This window comes from Anopheles funestus, chromosome X (genome assembly GCF_943734845.2).
Source record: "Anopheles funestus chromosome X, idAnoFuneDA-416_04, whole genome shotgun sequence".
Lineage (NCBI taxonomy): Eukaryota > Metazoa > Arthropoda > Insecta > Diptera > Culicidae > Anopheles > Anopheles funestus.
Window position 1 is genome coordinate 7,825,381 of NC_064597.1, and position 21,479 is coordinate 7,846,859.

Here is a 21,479-nt window from a genome sequence, read left to right on the forward strand (position 1 = left end):
ATAAACAATAACTCTTTTGCAACATTACGATTTATTATAAATGGGTTTCATACAATATTTAGATATGAAAATTACACTAAAATTATTGTGTTCTTGTTCATTCTATTTATTGTAATCTCATTACAGCACTGCGATACTCAGTTGAGGATAATAAATACAATAAATTGACGGTCACATTTACCAATCAGGGGCACTCAACGTTTAACCCTGTTCGTGATCCTTTGATCCCCGAGAATGTTGCAATTATTACTTACAGCTGAGGGTAACGATGATATTTACATAAGTTAATATGACTTATACTCGCTTTAGTAAGTTTTTAAACAAATCATTCCATTAATTATTCAGCAGCTGCCAAATTGTAACATAATTTCGCTAAATGTCCGCTAGCATTAGACTGTGCTATTGCTAACACGTAGGAGATGTAAATAATAATTAAACCTATAAGATAAGTGTAATTTTAGATGAAAGATTAATTTTTTTAATAAGAAAACTACAGAAATGTGCTGTCCCTAACCTTGTGCTAAATACGTAGAAATGCCGCATATGTTTGCTGCAGTACCCCTGCATTAGGTAAAGGAATGCACTGACAATCACCATACTGTCATTCGCTGTGGCCTCAAACGTTCCATCACAGCAGTGTTCCTATTTTGTTGTTTTTATTACCGTGCAATTTCCTACGCCGAACTATTTGTGTACCAAGCGCATTTCACATTTCTGTAGGTACCGCTGTAGTAAATGGATTTGCACACGAAGTAGGATACGCGCTGTGAATATTTTGTCCACGAACAAACAATCAATCCGTACAATCAAACATTAAACAAAGAAGCGCAGCTGCTTGCAGTTCCGCATCTGGTCTGGTTCAATCAACTCAACCCAATACAATTGTGTACAATCATCTTCAACTGCAAGAAAACATGGAACATACGGACCAGGACGCATCAAATCAACTTCCAGACGATATAGAGCAAAACTTTCTAACCCAGTTTAGCTGTAAGTGTGTCCATCGCTCGCGTTTCCCAATGCTGGTGCTGTTTTGCATGGACTGTTTTCGCATTGTAATGTTTTCTTTGTTTACAGCGATGGTTACCACGGACAAGGAAGAGCTGATCCTTCAGTTTCAATCGATTGGAGAAAATGTAAATTACTCGACGGCAACATTTTTCCTGGACATGACCAATTGGTAAGTAGTCCGGCGAAGCCGATCCGTTGCAGGCTACATTTTTTGCCGCACTGTACTGTAATTGAACCTTGCAACATCCCAAACAGGAACCTCCAAGCGGCAGTGGGATGTTATTTTGACTTTATGGCACAAAACCGACAACCATCGATGAAGTTACTGAACGATATCACCGTAGGAAAGGGCGAAAAACTCACACCGAGCACAGCGTGAGTATTTTGGGGGGAATTACAGCTTTAGCTAGCCGGGCGATATGGTTTTTTTTTTAAATTAATTTCTCTTTGTTCTTTGTGTGTCTTAAAGTATTAAGCTTACCTGGTTACTGCAAAACAATGGCGATATAGCGTGGCCGTACGGGTGCTACGTGAGCTTACGCCGAAACCCAAATATGATGCAGGAAAATTTCCCCTTATCGTACGAGGATCTGAAGTACTTTGTTCCTTCCGTGCCACCGAATGATTCCGTGTCCGTATCAGTGCAGCTGGTCAGCCCATCGACGGAAGGACCTTTCGAAACCGTATGGTCAATCTATACCCCAAATGGAACCAGTTTCGGAGGTAACCATATTTCACCGAACACATACTTGTGTATATTGTTGCATGACAGAGTTCACATTTCATTCTTTACAAATATTTGTACTGTTTTGTAACAAAACAATTTAAATGTTTTTAGAAAATATAACTTCAAGGATTGAAGTGAGTCTGGATGGAACGATGGCTGTAACGCAACAATTTTCCAGCCTTCAGACGAATTCCACCGCCGAACATAACCCGCAGCAAAGCACAACGGAATCACAGGCATGTTGCAGCATTTTTTCATTTTTCACAATCATTATAATAATTTAAAACGCACTATTTTAATCAATCACGCATTTTTTTCCAGTCGAACGAACTCGACGACAGTGAAATGTGGGGATAGCTAAGAAAATGTCGCATCGTAACTGTACAGCAGAATGGAGTCATTTTCTTTCTCTCAAGTACGTTATAAGTAATTACTGGTTTCCGTTATTATCTGTCAACGACACTGCAACGACCGATATCCGATCAAACGGATATCTTTCCATAGGCAAGCTATTTACAAAATGGTTGTTATTTCGGAACACTTTAGTATATCTTGAGGCAAGGCGTTTAAAGTTGCTTTCTAAATAACAAAAAACAGAAGGGGGATTTAAATTAAGAAATTTGCATCCAATTCTCGTGAAGGTCTAATATGGTGATCTTCCCAAAAAAACATATTTACTACCCGTAGCTAGATAGTTAGTCCCACAGTTCTGATTAGTTATGTTTAATTAGGAAGAAAACAAATTTATATTTTTGAAGTAATTGCAATACCCTTTTTGAAATATATTTTAGTAAGGAGGAGGTGCACATATTTGAAAGTTAGAGCCTTTTTTTCCTGGGGATGATGTATATGAAAGCCAAATATACGACAAGTCCCATTCGTACCGCACTCCGGTACACAGGACTCTTAAGGAAAGCCAGAAATGGACGGCCACGACCTCTCCTGAGGTTGTAGTGTCAAATAAGAAGCAGAGTTTATCCTAATTTCATCATTCTAAAGTAAAATGCAAATTTATCGTATACTGATACATGTCGATACGGAAGTTTTACAAAAGAATTTTTTTTTATTCAGGTAGAACGGCCTGGCCGTATTGATAAAAAAAGCAGAATTTATTTACTTACTAATATATTCTGTTTTGTGAAAACTCTGCGGCCTCAGTCTTTCGTAATGTCTCGTATGGCATAAAGATTGTGTAATAGTATGAGTGAATAGTGGGGCCTGACCGTGCAATTATAAAAAAGGACGTAGCTATTAGGCCGATATAATTTTCAAATTGATTCAACAAAATTTCAAAAAGATTACTTTTTTACATGCAATAACATGTATTACGAAAAGCTATTTAACAAAAATCCTCCCTGTATTTGAACTTACAGTTCCGTTCTTCCCGAGAAGGACGGCCATGTTTTTTTTTAATTAACAATACGACTTGGTCGTTATTACTGCAAACAAAATTTGCTAGGTAGAACCTCCGATACATAAATTCACAGGTTTTAAGTTGAAAACTAATCTGGAAGGATTTGTTTCGCTGTGTGGTACTGAGTTGTCTAGCGACGTGGTAGAAATGATAAGTTTAGTAAGCCAATGTACAGCCAGAACAATACCGAATTGTCTTCACACCAAATTAGATGGCAGAAGTAAGACTCTCCGGCTATGACTGACACAAATGCAGTTAGAACCAAATAAGGAAAAAAAAACAAAAACAAAAAAACGAAATTTTAATTCTTCTATCGTTTCGAAAAGCATACGAAAACTGAAGACATCTCATTGCGGAATAAAACGGAAAATACAGCGGAATATAAATGAAGAAGAAGGGAAGTAAAACCATCCATGGATGAAGAAGAGGGAAACATTGAACAGAAGAAGAACAGAACAAGAAGAGAACAGAGAAGAAAAATTTGTCTGCAGAGTCGGGAAGCGAGCAATGTGTTCGCTTTTCGATTTTGCAACAAAAAAAAAAACATTCTCACATTTATAAACGCTATTTTCCTGTCAAAATTTACGTAAATTAAACATTTGTTGCAAAAATTTAATTTATTTCGATTTCGACTGCTAGACCACGAAGATCTTAAATTCGATTTACGTTAACTGTGGTGCCCGCGTCTATTATGCGATAGGACCGGTCTCCACATCCTAACCGTGGTGAAGGACTGATTATCCTGCTGCGTGGTAAAATTAAGTCTAATAAGTCAGTTATGGCAAACAAGAGCTAGTAGATCTTTATGGCAAGACGAGAAAAAGAAAAGATGGATAGTAAAACATACAAAGCGAACATTATCCGGAAACTAAACAATAAGTCATACAATAAGAACAAGTCTCTGCGAACCTTTTGTTTTATAAAATATTTTTTGTTTGTTTGTTTGTAGGTAGTAAGCAAGGGATTGTGATTTTTTTTTTACTTTTTGTTTTCCTCTGCCATGTATAAGCTGTATGCGTTGTAAAAATATTAATATTCTTTATGTGTTTTTTTTTTCGTTTGTAAATCAAAATTTAACTTGTTTGCTACAGAACGCGTGATCTCACAACCACTACCGTACTAGAAAAAGTCTGATATACACATCACAAGATATGTTAACTGAAGGACTAACCAGCCAAGACAGGATGATCTGTGTCCTGACAGCTGCGTGCAATAAGTGATAATCCTCGGTCAGTGTAACGTCCAACCGTAGGCCGCTCATTTGCGATGCAGGTTTGCCATAATGCTATAACGCGTTACATGTGTGCATGTGTTGCTAACGTAACGCTACGATCTGGCTTACGGATCTGCGGATGGCCCATTTCAGTATGTCCATATTGTTGCATAAACTCTCGTGAAATCATTATTAGGTTTTGGTCGTGGTTTGTTTAATTGCTTAGCTAGATTTCAACGTTCTGTAATGCTCAACGTCAAAACAAGGTGGTAGAGACGAGTGGCGAGATAATTCGTTACCGCTTTTGATAAGATCAGCTGAATCCTTGTCGGTAAGGTTAGGAGCAAAGTTGTGAAAACGCAATATCTGTGTAATGTTAGTCAATAAGCGAGGGATGTTAGAGTTTTGATAATGTTGCCACCGGTAATTGATCGGTAAATGTGTTTTTTTTTCTTTCTTCTTCTTCTGTGGACAATTTTTGCCAACCGGTGCCATAAGCACACGATGTCGGTTAGGGAGCTATTCATATTCGGATAGTTTTTAGTTTTCTTGAAATATTCACCACCACACCCCCCCCCTAGTACGTTGTACTTCGTTTCCAAAGCTAATTAATATTTTTAACCTTGAGGGAGTTAATAAAACCAGGAGCACGCGTTTTTTTTTCATTTCACTGTACATTTCATTTCACAAAAGACTTCTCAAGTGGTGCGCCGTGTACCGTACAAGATCGGACGTAAAAAAAAAGAGCATTAAAGGGAAGCTTGCTCTGCGCAAGGTAATTTAATATCCACCCGTATCGGGATGTAAGTATTGCAGCGCGGAAAGGAATCATTTGTTGCTAGATTGACAGATAAGAGGAAGGTGTGAACGGATGAAACGCCTGTTTGAAAGTTGTGGCCTACTGGCACACTCCCCCCAAAAAAAAAAGGTGACGAAAATTGGTGCCAGGAAATTGGAAAAAAGATCAGAACAGTACCCAGGAGCGGGTATCTAATGTGTGCTCGTGTCGAATGTTTAGAGCTATGTGTGAACAAATTGCTTAAGATGTAAATGTATGATACTTACCTTTTTACCTCAGGGCTTAGCATAAATCCCAGCCACAGTGCCTTTGAGTTGCTAAAATGGTATTAATAAGATTCTTTTTTTCTTCCTTTTTACACTACATCCGAACCCACGGCCCGGTGGTGCATGTGATAAATGGCGCCGGTCCACACGGCAGGACCGGGGTTCGAATCCCATCCGGACCGTTCCCCCGTAGCAAGGACTGACTATCCGGCTATGCGCTAAAAATAAATCTAGCAAGCCAGAAATGGCCGGCATGACCTTAAGGGTCGTCCACCAAAAAAAAAGAGAGAGAGAGAGAAAGAGAGAGAGAGAGAGAGAGAGAAAGAGAGAGAGAGAAAGAGAGAGAAAGAGAGAGAGAGAGAGAGATAACCCAAGCACGAGTGAACGAAAGGAGTTATTTCGGAATAAAATTGCGTTCGTTGAAGATCAATAGCAAATGGGACTGAAGCCGTGATCCTGATCACCATTATGCTGGGCTGGGCAAAGCTCACACACTGAAGATCACGGAGCTAGAGAGTATAGACATTTGGAGATATTTACAACATGGAATTCTTTATTTTTATATGTAATTATAAAATTTGTAGACGTCATTTTCAAGGTTATAAATAATTTATTGTTTTCTTATCGGACGGTACACAGAGCGTTCGGATTGTATTCGATCCGTTATATAAAGATGCAGTCTGACCAATGCATTGTACACAGTGGTTTATTCTAATCGATAACTATACGAAGTTCGTAGCAACAAATGCGCAGAACCAGCGCCGTTTATGCACTAGTTCATTCCCCGGGTGCATACATACTTATCCGAGCATGTCTTCTTGTCTTCGTCGTACAGTGTGTTGCCTGGACATTGAAGAATCACCTCAACCAGCTCACCGGATGCGACCGTCACACAGAACTGGTACGACGAACAATCGTTTCGCAAGCTGTTTGGAAACTTTCCCGCCATTGTGCATGTACCGGCCAAACTGGTTGTTGTTGTGCTTGTGGTAGTTGGGACAGCCGTGGTAGTGGTAGTGCTGGATACTGCTACCGTTGTTGCGGTACCCTTAACGCACTGATACTCTTCGGCCGATGCGCACTTCATTTCGTCGGTGGCGAAAATAGAGCCACCTGGGCAGCTTAGCTCCACACTGATCAGATTCAGCTTACCATCGTACAGACATAGATAGTAGGATTTGCAGAAAATCGAATCCGGATTAGGATATCTACCAGTGTTCGGGCACACGAAAGGTGTGGGTGTTGGCTTAACCGTCGTCGTACTTGTCGGCGAAATCGTTGTTGGTGGCGCAATGCTGGACGTATCGTATTTGCAACTGTACGCCGAGGCCGAAACACAATAGCCAACCGTATCCGAAAAGATTGTGGTTGGTGGACATAAGAATTGAATCGGCGTAAGCGTTCCCAGGCTGTTTTTAACGCACAGTATGTAAGATACGCAGTCGAAGCTGTTGGGATCGGCATAACGACCCTCCGCTACACACTGAAACATCCCGGGTGTTGTCATACCAGGCGTCAATGTTGTGCCACCATCTCCAGAACTGATAGTCGTCGTTGCTGGCAATGTGATAGTAGAACTCATGGTTGGTGGTGATTTTGTTGAAGTAGTCAGTTGGATTGGTGGAGGCGTTTCAGGATCCTCTGTTGTTGTAGACGAAGGCATGGTGCTCGTTTCTCCTACCGCAGTGGTTAAAGTAACGTCAGTTGTTGAGGTTGGCATTTCGGTCGTTATCTCGGATGTGATCTCTACTTCAGTTGTTGTAACAGATCCAGTACTAGTCACTTCCGATGTCTCGGTGACCTCAGATGTAGATGTTGGACTTTCTGTCGTCAACTCTGACGTTGTGATCTCATCTTCAGTGGTTGTAACAGTACTAGATCCAGAATCAGGAGTGATAGTAATCGGTATGGTACTTGTCACTTCCGATGTCTCTGTGACCTCAGATGTAGATGTTGGGCTTTCGGTCGATATCTCTGATGTGATCTCTACTTCAGTTGTTGTAACAGTACTAGATCCAGTACTAGTCACTTCCGAGGTCTCGGTGACCTCAGATGTAGATGTTGGGCTTTCGGTCGATATCTCTGATGTGATCTCTACTTCAGTTGTTGTAACAGAACTAGATCCAGTACTAGTCACTTCCGATGTCTCTGTAACCTCAGATGTAGATAATGGACTTTCTGTCGTCATCTCTGATGTTGTGGTCTCTGCTCCCGTGGGTGTAACAGTACTAGATCCAGAATCAGGAGTAATAGTAATCGGAATAGTACTTGTCACTTCCGATGTCTCTGTGACCTCAGATGTAGATGTTGGGCTTTCTGTTGTCATCTCTGATGTGATCTCTACTTCAGTGGTTGTAACAGTACTAGATCCAGAATCAGGAGTGATAGTAATCGGAATAGTACTTGTCGCTTCCGATGTCTCTGTGACCTCAGATGTAGATATTGGGCTTTCTGTTGTCATCTCTGATGTGATCTCGACTTCAGTTGTTGTAACAGTACTAGATTCAGTACTAGTCACTTCCGATGTCTCTGTGACCTCAGGTGTAGATGTTGGACTTTCTGTCGTTATCTCTGATGTTGTGGTATCATCTTGGATGGTTGTAAAAGTACTAGATCCAGTGCTAGACGGCGGAGTAATAGTAATCGGTATGTTCGTTGTCCCTTCCGTTGTCTGAGCTTCAGTGGTCGAAATTGTGCTAGACGGCGGAGTAATAGTAATCGGTATGTTCGTTGTCACTTCCGTTGTCTGAGCTTCAGTGGTCGAAATTGTGCTAGATGGCGGAGTAATAGTAATCGGTATGTTCGTTGTCCCTTCCGTTGTCTGAGCTTCAGTGGTCGAAATTGTGCTAGACGGCGGAGTAATAGTAATCGGTATGTTCGTTGTCCCTTCCGTTGTCTGAGCTTCAGTGGTCGAAATAGTGCTGGACGGCGGCGTAATAGTAATCGGTATGTTGGTAGTCACTTCCGATGTTGCACCAGGAGTTGTAGCTTCCAAAGTCGTCATAACCGGAGTTGTTACAGTTGGAGGTCTGACTGTGGGTGCAGTCAACTTTGGACACGTGTACGAATCTTCGGTTACGCACTTTAGTTCGATGGCCGAGAATACTGAACCTGCTGCGCAAGCAGCGAGCTGTGGTACTAGCTGGTTACTAATAACTAAGCACAGATAATATGTGTTGCAGTCTGGTGACTGTTCATTGACAAACCGCCCCTGGCTAGGACACACGAATGTGTCGCCTGGTTCGGCTAATGTACTGCTTGATTGTGGCTCCACCGTTGTTGTTATTGGTGCGTACGGGCAGACATTGGGTGGCGATGAAACGCACGATTTCTTTTCCGCCGAAAATATGGTAGACGTTGGACAGGCGACAAGTGCCGCTATCAGCGAACCGTCCGTATTCTTTGTGCAGAGATAGTACGTTTTACAGTCGGTTGAATCAACGTTCGGAAATCTGCCATCTTCCGTACATTGGAATTCTGCTTCTCTTTTCCGTCGGGCGGTACCGTCGCATGCGTACGTGGATGGATCTACGCATTGGCGTAGTACGCGCGAGAACACTGTCGAGCCGGGACACTGGGCAAACACTGGTGACAACACATTGTCGGGGTTCACTGCACACATATAGTATGTCGCACATGAGTCCGACTCATCGTCCGGTATTGCACCGACCTGTTCACACTGGATGGTACCACGCGGTAGGTTTTCCGGCGCTGAAATATCCTCCAAACTATTCACTGGCAGTGTCGGCAGCAGTAGCAGCACGGCACTAATCATTCCCTGCATCAACGTTTGACGCATCGTTTCGTACTTTCACGCGCAACGTACTCTCTTCTGCTGGACGTTAATAGTTCGTTACGTATCGTTTCTTGGTTCGTGCTATACTGAATTCGGATGTACATATCGGATGTAGTTTTTATAGGGATATATCAACCTTTATCACCCCCCCCCCCCGGTGCCATAAAAGCTGCAAGAATTCGAGAAACTGCCGTCGGCAATGGGGGTGCAAACCTCGGGTTCTCAAAATTATCCAGTACTGTTGGCGGTACACATCGTCGTGTGAGACGCCTGATAAACAAGCCTATAAAATGACTCTTTCCAGCGAAATTAGCAACAACGATAAAGGGCGGATCCGTGCGCCAACTAGGCAGGCCATAATACGGCCGACGAAAACATCCTCCAGAGCGCGGTGTGTTAAAGAGGGGTATGCCTTCTACGATCCGCTGTAGCAGCGTTACGATAATCTATTTTTCCCCGGAACTGCCCACTAATAAGTGGAACCAAACCGTGCAGAATACGGCGGGACATGGTTCATCAGTTGTTACCTCACCAGGTACGTTGCTAGTTAGCGTTGGGTATTGGGGTGCTGTAGGATTATCAGCTGCTAATAGCGTATCTACAGCATGAAAACACTCGTTCACGGTACCGGCAGTTAATGAGCAACTTATCAGCTTATTGGCAAAAAGATGGAAGCAAATAAGATTGTCTGTTTTATCGTCCGACGATAAGTGGCTAGGAAGCTAATAAAACAAAAGTTTCGTCCCATCCGGGAAATGCGCTTGGTGTGACGCCGTTTGGGACGCCCGGCAGTGGTGTGGTCGATGTGATGGCATTGGCAACTAGTGGCAGCAAAAAAAAACATGGACTTCCACGTGTGAGAAGTAAGAGCCAAGCTTAGCAGATGCCGATGAGCTGTTTTATATGAGTGATGTTGTTCAGCAAGCGTTTGTGTTCAGTTACTAGTGTAAGCAATCTGTAACTAAGAACTCACCACCGTTACACGGCAAGTGTGTGACGACACGTGTGACACGGCGGAAGTAGAGATTTAGAGCGTTTGTTCGTATGCAAAACGATCCATGGAACGATCAATTGCGTACGATTGAAATGCGGAAACGTGATACAGGTTATGTGGGTTAGTCATATTATCTGACCGTACCCGTATGTCCTTGTGCTATAAACAGATGAGTTGCTAAAAGATAGACTGCGCTATAAAAAAAAAAGCTTATCTAGCGCTGCAGGCTAGCGCGCCGAATCAAACGTTCAAAAACACATTTTTTGGATTCCCCTTTTTTGTAACGCTCATTGAACCCACGCTTGATAAACTTGGATTCATTCACATACGGGGTGTTTCACTTCAGTCTTAAACGCACCTGAACATGCTAAGACGAAGAAAATAACGCCTAAGAATAAGATGAGCGATAATGTAACGACAATTAACTACAGTCAAATAGCAATAAACGGGGTTTGTAAGTTTATTGAATGAAAAAAATATATATATACGCACACAGGTACGCTTACAATATCTTTGGGAGCGAACGGTAAGTGAACGGAAAAATTAACTCCAATTGGTACATTGGTTGTATAACGATGCGTGTAATGCAATGCAATTTAACTTGCAAAATTATATCATTTGCTTTTCCTTTCATTCCGACAATGTCTGGCTATAACGATTATTCTCTTGATTTTTCTTACATTTGCATGATATTCATTCATCAACACTACCGCGTCTGGTACTATCGTGCTTGTGTGTTGCTCGTGATAAGAAACGGATGCACATCCGTAGCCAAATTTGCCAAATTGCTCTAGCAGGATGAGTAGGCGCAGTAAAAAAAGAAACCTGACATAATTAATTTCAAAAAATCGTACTTAAAGTATATGAGAAAAAAAAGGGAGGACGAAAAACGAAAGGAACCAAACACAAATCACTATTCCTTTCTATCGCCTCCCAGGTTGCGATTGCCTTGCAGTGGTTTGAAGGGTCGCGGTATTTCGAGCTCATCCGAATCCATATCGTTGTCCGACAGGGAGAGCGAACCGGCCGAACGCATCAGCGGCATATTGTAGCCCTTTTTCAGCGGCATGCTTGACGGTTCCGATGCGTAACCGTCGTAGTAGTCATCCTCACTCGACGAGTAACCACGCTCCGGGTACGTTTCCGGTACTTTGCATACGATTTGGGCCAGATCGACGAACGAATATCTGTGAACGGGGATGGATTGTGACCAATGTTTAGCAAACATATCGAACATCGACGAACAAAACTTACTCATTCAGCGAATGGGTGGCCTTCTTCGGTATCGGATGCACCGACCATTGGTTGAACCGTGTCAAGCGTCCATTTTCTGCCATGTTTTGGAAGTACGCTTTACCATGCTCGTAACCGACGTTTTTAATTTCATCGAAGCTACCAAACGCTAGCGTTTTATATCGATCGATCGGTGGCCGAATGTATTCACAGTAGTCGCTCTTCTTTACCTCCTGCAAAGCGAAACGTCAAAATATAAGAGTGACAGCTTAGTGTTTATTCCAACTCGGTAACGCGTTACCGGTGGTTACATACCTCTAGCTGACGCACACACGATACGTATGCGAGGCGTGATTGGATATCGGGCAGATTCGGTACCTTCACCGGCGAGGTGAACGGGTTCCAGCGCTTGTAAAGCAACCACCAACCGGATAGATCATCGCCGTAATCTGTCAGATCTGTATCGTCCTGCGAACCCACATCTATCGCTATAATATGTGCTGCACCCTGTGCCCGCATCACATCCGCTGCATGAGAAAATGAGGGAAGCAACAACAGTTAACAGTGCCAGAAACAAAATGGATTTAGGGGAAACAACAAAAAAAACGAAAACAAAACGAATAGTAACAAAAAATTATTCCTATATTCCTTACATTCTGAACTATTGTTGTGTAGTTAAACCTGTTGAAATTTTGTACAAAAAAAAAGTTCTTCCCTACTGTTCATTAATATTTCTCATTTGTGATGCACGATTGCAGAATAACCTGAAGCAATCTAAACTTTGCTAGGTTAAGTGTATGGTTTATATGGCAGTTTTCATCTGTTTGAAGTGATATGAGATAATCCCATCTTAAAGACTAATCCTTACAGTGCTAAAACTAAACTAATCTTCCCCTCTCCTACTTAGAAAAAAGCTTAGAAATAGTAACACAGACGTCTATTGTTTTCTATTGCAGTGATTCCACACACACACACACACACACAAACAAACACACACATACTTGGACGGTGTAAAAAGGAAATGGTATTTAAAGTAAAAAAAAAGAAGCTAGCGAAGTAATAGTGTATTTTCTCTGTATAAGTGAATGGGTTGATATAAATGTTAATAAAAGGCAAGGTTTGTCGAATGGTTTCGCAAGCAAATATGCAAAAGGAACGTGTGGTAATGGGAAATTGTTACCCAAAAAAAAAAATTTACACATTGTTGGGAAAGGGTGTAAAACAAAAACAAAACAGGTATGGGAAGTAAAATCAAAACTAAAAAAAAAAATCGAGCTTCAATTTACCTGGCACATTATTCGTATAGCAACCATCTAACAGCAGATGGCCATCTCGTGTATCACAGATAGGAGGAAATATACCGGCTACTGACATACTGGCACGTACACAACGCCACAGATCTCCTGATTTTGGGGTAACAACGACACAACAAACTTTTAGCAAAACAAAACAAAAAAAGGAAAACAAAACTAAAAAGGAAAACAAATAGCAAAACAGCAGCAGCAGCAGAATCGCACAATTGTGGTGTAAAAACAATTTAACAAAAAAAATAAGGAAGCAATATAAATGGGAAAAAAGATAGAAGAAAGGAGCAGAAGAGAGAGAGAGAGAAAAAAAAGAGTGGATAAACGGGTACAAACGCTACAGCAAGAAAATGGCGCTTGTTGGATGCTTTTTGGGGGGAAGACTTGGGTACTTAGAATTGTTGGATGCGCCTGGAAAGCCTGGAAGTAATAAAGGGGGGTAAGGAAACCACAAAGTACAAGTAGTGCGTAATATAACATAGGTACGCGCGCTTTTTCTTCACAGATTTAAGTGAGATTTTTTTTTAGCTGCCAAACACAGATAGCCAAAAGATAAGACCAGTGCAGTGCGCATATAAAGACTACTAAAAGAAGATGACCTCCTCTGGTGGGGAACAAATGACGTTGAAAATGAAGATGTAACCAGCATTAATGATGGTGAACAAGATAAGGTAAAATTTCTCTCCTCTTTTCTTTTGGGCATCATGAAGTAATGGACCGACTGTTGCGTTACATTGCGTGGAATGGTGAAGGGGAGTGTGTGTGAAGGAGGAAGGGACAAAATAAAATAAAAAAAAGAACAAAAAATGCAAATTGGTCGCTACTGGGAATTCTTTCCCCCTTGTACATATCATTTGGTAGCTGCTTGCAAGGTTAATAATGTTATTAACGTGAATAACGCATAAGCTAGTATTTTGTTGTGCGTGGAGTAATTGGAGCAAACACTCATACTGCAGTGCAAGTTGTAATTAGCTGTAATAGCTTTTCTTACGGCAAACGTTTTTTTTTTTGGTAACTGAAACTACTGGATCGTCACAGCTTACCAACACAAGGGGAGCAACCACCACAGATGAAAGGGTTTCGTGACAAACATATATGTTCGATATATGGGAAATACAAAATAGTAACGTGATGTTCCTATATACTTTGCTGTTTTGATTGCGAAACCATTTCTTTTTTTCTTTTCACTAACTACACACAAACAACGGTTAGTAGCGCGTAGTAACTTATACTTAATATACTCATGATTGCCACCACACATAACCTAGCGTAACGTGTCTAGCTGCTGGTATGAACGGCGGGGATTTTAAATGTTTGATTTACTTAAGTACTAATTAAACTATTGTTTCTTTACTTTTATTTACTGTTGTTTCATCTCCTTGCTCAAAAGTTCGTTATTTTTAACAATGAATCTTATGTTAGTGGAATGTTAACTTGATGTTTGAAACTTTCCACAACCAGCTAGAATAGTAAATAGTAAATGAAATTATGTCGTTTGGTTTTGTTGAGTTTTCAATTGCAAATTTCCACTGTTTTGCAGATTCTCTTTTTTACTTCTTCTTCTTAAATGATCGTTTTGTTTTTTTTTTTTCGTCTAGAATGGCTCAAACGACACTATGCTTATATTTATATAAATATATGACAAGCTACGGAGGCGGGAGAAACAAAAAAACAAAAGACGCATACACTTAGACAACAGTTTTAATTACCTGGGAGATTATTGACGTACCCACCATCCAGCAGTAGGTGACCATCTGTTGGATCGCATAACGGTGGCATGTAACCGCTCAGCGACATCGACGAACGTACGTAACGCCACGTTGAACCTGTTTTATTGCACATTGCGTATTATAGTTATTGAGTGCGTTATTATTAGGGCGTTATTCCCAATCAAAACCCGTTGCTGCCAATGACGGTATACGGAGCGTAGCGGAGAGTTAGAACGACGTCAGAACCGAATAAGCGAAACTATTCCTATTACAATGTACGCGCTATTACACTGAGAGACATACAAACACACACAGCCACACACACACGTTTGTAAGAGCGTTAGTAAGCGTTACATGGAAACGTAATGCTTCATTTTGCAGCAAGGAAGAGAGTACACCTACACAAGTTAGTAGCTTGGTAGTTTTTTTTGAATCGAAGCAGCTATTTGCCAGAGCTCGTAACACTAGAAGCTCACTAAGGCTGCTGTTCCAGTGGGAAGCCTTTTAATGATTTAAACCGTTCTCCACGGTGAAATGGAACGGCTTTAACAATCTTGAAAACATGTATGATAGTGTTGTAAAATCAATCATGCCGCTCATCGCCACTACTACAGTATACAGCTATTGGCGGTAAAAGGCTCTTACATGCTAAAGGTCAACATTGAAAAAGGTATACGAGCGCGATTTGTCAGTTGATGAATGCATGCACGTTACCAAAAACACCTTCAGACATATATAAGTGTATCCTTCATTTTGCCGAAAGATAAGAGTGAGAGAAAGAGAGAGAGAGAGCGAAAGAAAAATAAGGAAAACAAAAGGAGCGCGCGCAAGAAAAGAAAGAAGAAGAAAGAGGGCAGAGAGAAGGAAGAACAAACAGAAGGAATGGGGGCACAGTTATGTTTGCCCCAAGCGGAGGGATGCTTAGAACGAGAACAAAACTTTGCATAGCGGATGGGTGGGTACAAGTGGTTGGGTACGAAGATGATTTTGAAAACTAAAAAAGGATACGACCAATTAGATTAAAATCAGAAGAAGAAAACAAAATAAAAAAAAAATGCCAATACAAAGTTTTTTGGTAAAAAATTGTCAAATAAAAAATTGAACATCCACACCTGCTGCACTATTGGTACCACAGAAAGGGGGAGGGCCGGGAACCAAAAAAAAAAATATCTAAAAACAACGACAGCAAAAAAATGAAACATTTCTACATTACCGTGTGTGTGTACCCGGGCACAGCTGGCGGAGATGTCGGTGGTAAGGGTGAAGTATGGTATCCACAGATCCTCGATGCAAATGTCCCCGAACGTACCGCGTATGGTTTGATTGAAATGCCGACCAGAAAACATTGACGTTATCGGGTACGTGAGATCGCGCAACTGTCGACTCCATTGGGTCATTTTCTGTGGATGAAGCAACACAACGTTTTTTCATAAAAAAAAAATTCAAAATTTTCATCCTTCATAAAGAAAAATCCCAAAAAAAAAACATTACTCACCGTACACCATTCGCGTGCTTTTTGTGTCATGGTTGTTATGTTTTTCTCCATACACCAGAGTGCACCCATAAACGCACCGATGCTTACACCACCGACCATATCGATGGGTATGCCCGCCTCCTGGATCGCCTTCAGCATACCTACGTGCGCAGCACCACGAGCACCACCACCACCGAGCACCAGCCCAACAGAGTTACCGGTTAGCCACCGTGCCAAGCGGGAGAAATCACAGTGAATGTACGGTTCGTTCTTCATTATACGCTCGTACAGCTCAGCCTACAGAATAAAGATGCAATTATGTGTTAAACGATTATCCCAAAATGACTCTTATTGCTCGAACTGGCATTACTTACGATTTTATTCTGACTCCGACGTGTAAACATTCGCTTCGGGCACTGGATGTGATGGTGCCGGGATACCCAGGCACGCATATTTAACCAGCTGATCGTATTGTTCGGACAGGTATTACCCTCCTCCGGGTGTAGCAGTACCAGCTCCTTCGCCGTCCTGATCGCCAACCGGTCGATCTCCTTCTCCAGCTTGCCCATCATCGGTGACCGATCGCCAAAGCCAACGATCAAAATGACATCGGCCTGCCGTAGGCAGCGTTGCGTCCACGGCCCAAACGAGTTGTCACACTGGTAGAGCGTAATATTGTGCCGGTCCTCCTGCTGCCCGAGCCAGCTCGTCAACCGATACTCGTTCGGCGGTTCCATAATCGTTGCACCGAGCGCTTTCCGTACAATCTCCGACGTGAGCCGCACCGTCGAACCGATCGTACTGAGCGAATGGTACAGCTCGTACGTAAACGGTGACAGTGGCACATCATCACTGACCGCCACGATCGCCACCGTCGAATAACGGTGCTGTATCTGCTGGTTCGTATCGAACGACACGGACGTAAACGAGCTGGTAGCAATCGGGCGGGAACGCATCGAGCCAAGTATCCGGTGGCTGAGCAAACTGATCAGTTGCGTCACCACGATCGGGTACTTGAATTTGATCGCATTAAACAACCCTTCGGGGAGTTTCGCCAGTTCCGAATCACGCACCGCCATCACCGTCGTAGTACGGGGCGTCTCCGTAATCATTTCGATAATGCCAATCAGATCACCTTTGCCATACTCGCCCACGATTTCCTTCTTACCGTTCGGGTGTGTCGTCACTGATCGTAGCCGCCCGTTCAGCACGATGTAGGTGGAATCACTCGTTTCCTCCTGCCGGTAAACCGCCCGCCCTGACTCAATAAAATTCCAATCGAGTGCAAAGTCACACTGCCGCACTAAAGGCGATAAACGCTTTACGACGCTATTAGCTATATCGAGCACTACTGCTGGACGTTCGCGCATTATTCTATGAGAAGAAGCAACAAAAAAAGTATCAGAAAATAATAATAATAACCCTACAAGTAGCGTTGTGCTTATTGAATCTTTTGAAAAGAGTCATTCATGCGAATCGTTAGTGAAGAGTCATTTAAATCATGTGCCGGCTCCCAAAATGTTTATAAATTGCCATAAATTGAAATGAATCCTTGAAGATTCATGAATCTTTTATTATTCCCTGCCATGAATCCCGAAAGATTCATGAATCTTTTATTATTCCCTGTCATGAATCCTGAGAGATTCATGAATCGTTTATTATTGCCTGCCATCAATCCTGAAAGATTCATGAATCTTTTATTATTCCCTGCCATGAATCCTGAAAGATTCATGAATCTATTATTATTCCCTGCCATGAATCCTGAAAGATTCATGAATCTTTTATTATTGCCTGCCATCAATCCTGAGAGATTCATGAATCTTTTATTATTCCCTGCCATGAATCCTGAAAGATTCATGAATCTTTTATTATTCCCTCCCATGAATCCTGAAAGATTCATGAATCTTTTATTATTCCCTGCCATGAATCCTGAGAGATTCATGAATCGTTTATTATTCCCTGTCATGAATCCTGAAAGATTCATGAATCTTTTATTATTCCCTGCCATGAATCCTGAAAGATTCATGAATCGTTTATTATTCCCTGTCAACTAAATTAAAGAAAAAGTGCTTACTGGGAGGGGTAAAGTGGGGGGGGGGGGGGGTACTGGACTTTTTCCAAAAGTACTGACCGGGAAGTTGAGGGACCACCATCAATGAACGCCCTATCCCGAAATTCTTAGGATTTATAATTCAATATGGATTCATGAACATTCACAACAAAGATTCAGAATCATTCATTCAGTTCAAAGATTCATTCAGATTCAACTGAATCTGAATCAAATTCACCCAACACTACCTACAAGCATAGCAAAAACTCAATACAGATTTAAAAAAAAAGAAAGAAACTATCGTTCAGCATACTTATAGATGACATCCTTGTTGAGCAATCCTACACGGGAATTGTGTTTCGCACGGATCGTGTACAGGCTACATTCGCCTGTTAGGACCGCCAAACCGCCGACCACATCACCCGGGTAGATGGTGACGGTATGATTGTCCATCTTATCGCCGACAAGCTTGTTAGCATCCTGCGCAATCGGGCCCGTTTGGGGGCACTGCGTTAGCGTGAGCCCACCGGCAATCACGAAAATCAACATAACGTCCTGAGAAGATAGGTTAAGAGAGCAGGCAAATAAATCCGTTGCTGCTTTGCAAATAAATGGATGACAAAATACTCACATCCAACACACCCTGATGGACGAGCGTTGTACCGGGCGATACCTCTTTGATCAGTATGCTGTCTTCGATCGTTTGCTTGTGCGTATCGGGTAGATCTAGCTCCTGCATGAATCCATCGACAGCGCACGCCTTCAGCACCGCATGATCGATTGGTTCGATCGGTAGGGCGGACGTACGGCGGCCTACATTGTGCTGCCCGTCGGACAGATCTACCAGCATGTCCGGTTTGATTTCGCCCACGAGCGAATGCGGTACGGGATGTACCTGATCGGATGGTACCCGTCGATGGCCGGGGCTGCCCTTAGTCTGCGGTGCAATCGGAATCTTTTTCCGCTGTGATGAACACTGCGAAAAGCAGGCATTATTGGGTGTTACAGCTGTATATGGACACGGAAGGAGAAAGCTTACCTGTATGTATTCCGTACTCAAGCCAAGATAGTTGTGCAGTGCGGTAATGGTGACACGCTGCAAACGCACCATTATAACCTGTATCACACGTACCAGCAAATCTGGACATTCGCTAAACACCTGCTGAAAGGCAAACATCGGCAATCGGATCACCTGCGAGTTTTCCATCGCCCGTGCGGTGACCGTTTTATACTGGCTCGCATTGCCCTGTTGGGAAAATAGTTTTAATTAATGGTTCCTTCTACCTTTCACTAGTACACGATCCAATGCACCACTTACCACTAGTACATCAATAAAGCTCAACAGTGATGTTACCGATTCACCTTGCCGTACCACCTTCAGCGTGATGGAACTTCCGTCCGGATTGTTTAGGAACACATTCACCTGTCCCGTCTGGACGATAAATACACTATCGTCCGGATCGCCCACCTTAATCAAGCTTTCGCCCGCTATGAGATTAATGATTTCCGTATGCTTGCATAACTTCAAAAAGACGGGCTTCTCGAAGTGCCCAAAGATGCGTATTGATTGTAGCATATAAAGCGCATCGGGCGGTACACGATCGTTACCATCGGATGCCACCTCCAGATATTCGGCCGGCGGTTCAATCACCAACAGTTGCGTCGGTGTCACGTCCTTCCGCAACAGCAGCCGCTTTGCAAACCGCATCACCGCACGACGTTTACGACCCTGGCCACCGTACGCTTGGCCTGATATGGATTTTACCTTGCGCAGCATCCGACGTCCGTAGAACATCATTTTGTCGCGCTTGCGGAAACGCATGTGAGATGCGTACTGGTTCTGTAGCTGCATTTTTTCTTCTAGTTCTGAAATAAAAATAACAAAACGCTAGAATGTGGACACACACTGCCTACGGTCGGTTGGGTTCCTACTTCTGAGATGTTTCCTGCGCCAGATGTAGATGGTGGCTATTATTGCCAAAATAGCCACCAACAGTTTGATTGCCCATGATAGCTGGAATATAGAGGGAAGAAACAGTTAACTAGCAATCAGTAGTGCAGCACAGGGTCAAGTAATGTGTCAAGTACTTACATTTAGGTCTTCCGTGTTGATGGTATACCAGGAATCCTTCAACATGGTGCCGTAATCGGCGTACGACTTCTTCACTAACCCTACGATGTCCATTATTGCTAGAATGGAACGCAACAAACAAGCAGTGATTGCTATACTTCCGTATCTGTAGCTGGTGGATACGAATCTAGTGCACCGTTTGGAAGGTATAGCTCTACGCTACTCACCATAGTTATCGATGCCAAAACTACACAACCTACTACGACAATCGCAGAAGCTTCCGTCTGTTCTCACAACACCGTCAGTACCGTGGCAATCGGCACTTCATTACGAATGCCATTGCAAATGAAATAGAACCGTAGCACTGATTACAGCAACACACGCCACTAGCCAGTTTTACGCATTAAAGTGAGTTTATGTTGTTGACACACACTTGTATTTCTAGCACAAGAAAAGCCTCCACCTGGTTTGGCACAATGTCAAGAAGTGACAAATAAGCTAATTGTGCATATTAACAAAACCGCGTCGGGTGTACTCAATGATTTATCTGCGTGCTATCCATTCGGGTACGTTTTCATAACGCACGACAGGTTAAAAATTGTATCAAAACTAGTATTGGATTAGGTTTAAAAACTCTGTTTTTTTTTTGTATTACTATATGGCGTTATTCGTCGCGATCTTTGTTTTGCTGCTACTGTCAAATGAGGGCAAGATTGTGCGTCGCTGTTTATACTGTCGAGTTGAAATTGTGGCCCGGTTCCATACAAATCTGCTGAATAGCATAACCGCGGTATTGCGGTATGGTTAAAAATGGCGTACAGAAGAGAGAAAAAAAAACATTACAAACACCGTTTTACATTGACGTATATTTACTCTACCGACGTTCACACTACTGTACAAGTTTTCCGGGAAACAAACTGCTGTATTGTCAAACATTTTGAATAATCCCTCGTCCGCTCAAAAAGGGGTGATTGAAGTCGCACCGTTTGCAGATAAATTCTGAAAAATACACAAACGGCGTAAAAGATCCTTCCTTTATTTCTATCTTTAGTCTCCCCCCGAGTATTTAACGATTAGATTATAAAATTTACCATTATTTATTGTCATAGTAAGAGGCTTTTAAATAAAAAAAAATAAAACAATCGTTTTGATAACCACGTATTAAGAATAACTTGTGTAACAGTACACCGTATTATATCGATAATAATAGAAAATTTATATGACTTAAATTATTTACATTTTTTCAATGCTCATTCTACCCGGTTCTGATCAAACGTTCAGTTAATTTAAGAGTTATTAAAACTCAACTACAAAACGTTTGCAAACAAGGATTTAAATATCAATACAAAATTTTGCGAACCTCGAAAACATCAATCCATAGAAGTTATTGAAATTTTTCGAATATGACAAAAGATTGC

General features: G+C 42.1%; 3 protein-coding genes across 13 annotated transcripts; 1 reads left to right on the plus strand and 2 right to left on the minus strand.

Moving 5' to 3' along the window:
- Positions 1-582: 582 nt before the first annotated feature.
- On the plus strand, positions 583-14,473 carry LOC125771012 (protein ILRUN). Of its 3 annotated transcripts, none has more exons than XR_007419258.1 (7): positions 583-990; positions 1,078-1,180; positions 1,267-1,386; positions 1,481-1,734; positions 1,850-1,974; positions 2,060-2,153; positions 14,356-14,473. XR_007419258.1 is itself a non-coding variant. In XM_049441190.1 (6 exons), the coding sequence occupies exons 1-6, from the start codon at positions 915-917 to the stop codon at positions 2,093-2,095; spliced, it is 714 nt and encodes a 237-aa protein (XP_049297147.1). In that variant the 5' UTR covers positions 584-914; the 3' UTR covers positions 2,096-3,654. The 3 variants fall into 3 exon arrangements, 1 of the variants encoding a protein (XP_049297147.1); XR_007419257.1 differs by lacking the exon at positions 14,356-14,473 and adding an exon at positions 4,244-5,499; XM_049441190.1 differs by lacking the exon at positions 14,356-14,473 and having other exon boundaries at positions 584-990; positions 2,060-3,654.
- On the minus strand, positions 6,119-9,454 carry LOC125770975 (uncharacterized). 7 transcript variants are annotated; one of them, XM_049441179.1, is made up of 3 exons: positions 7,967-9,453; positions 7,428-7,477; positions 6,119-7,292 (listed from the first exon to the last, which is right to left on the minus strand). In XM_049441179.1, the coding sequence occupies exons 1-3, from the start codon at positions 9,227-9,229 to the stop codon at positions 6,203-6,205; spliced, it is 2,403 nt and encodes an 800-aa protein (XP_049297136.1). In that variant the 5' UTR covers positions 9,230-9,453; the 3' UTR covers positions 6,119-6,202. The 7 variants fall into 7 exon arrangements, with proteins under 7 accessions (XP_049297136.1, XP_049297104.1, XP_049297128.1 ...); XM_049441147.1 differs by having other exon boundaries at positions 6,119-7,585; positions 7,724-9,454; XM_049441171.1 differs by having other exon boundaries at positions 6,119-7,477.
- LOC125770959 (neuropathy target esterase sws) lies at positions 10,657-20,881 on the minus strand. 3 transcript variants are annotated; one of them, XM_049441096.1, is made up of 15 exons: positions 20,289-20,881; positions 20,083-20,180; positions 19,923-20,004; positions 19,309-19,856; positions 19,030-19,236; positions 18,622-18,966; positions 18,304-18,545; positions 16,315-17,314; positions 15,962-16,237; positions 15,680-15,866; positions 14,467-14,583; positions 12,740-12,856; positions 11,769-11,980; positions 11,475-11,686; positions 10,657-11,407 (listed from the first exon to the last, which is right to left on the minus strand). In XM_049441096.1, exons 2-15 carry the CDS (start codon positions 20,173-20,175, stop codon positions 11,134-11,136), a joined length of 3,912 nt encoding a protein of 1,303 aa, XP_049297053.1. In that variant the 5' UTR covers positions 20,176-20,180; positions 20,289-20,881; the 3' UTR covers positions 10,657-11,133. The 3 variants fall into 3 exon arrangements, with proteins under 3 accessions (XP_049297053.1, XP_049297070.1, XP_049297061.1); XM_049441113.1 differs by lacking the exon at positions 14,467-14,583 and having other exon boundaries at positions 20,289-20,880; XM_049441104.1 differs by lacking the exon at positions 12,740-12,856 and having other exon boundaries at positions 20,289-20,879.
- Between the last annotated feature and the right edge of the window lie 598 nt (positions 20,882-21,479).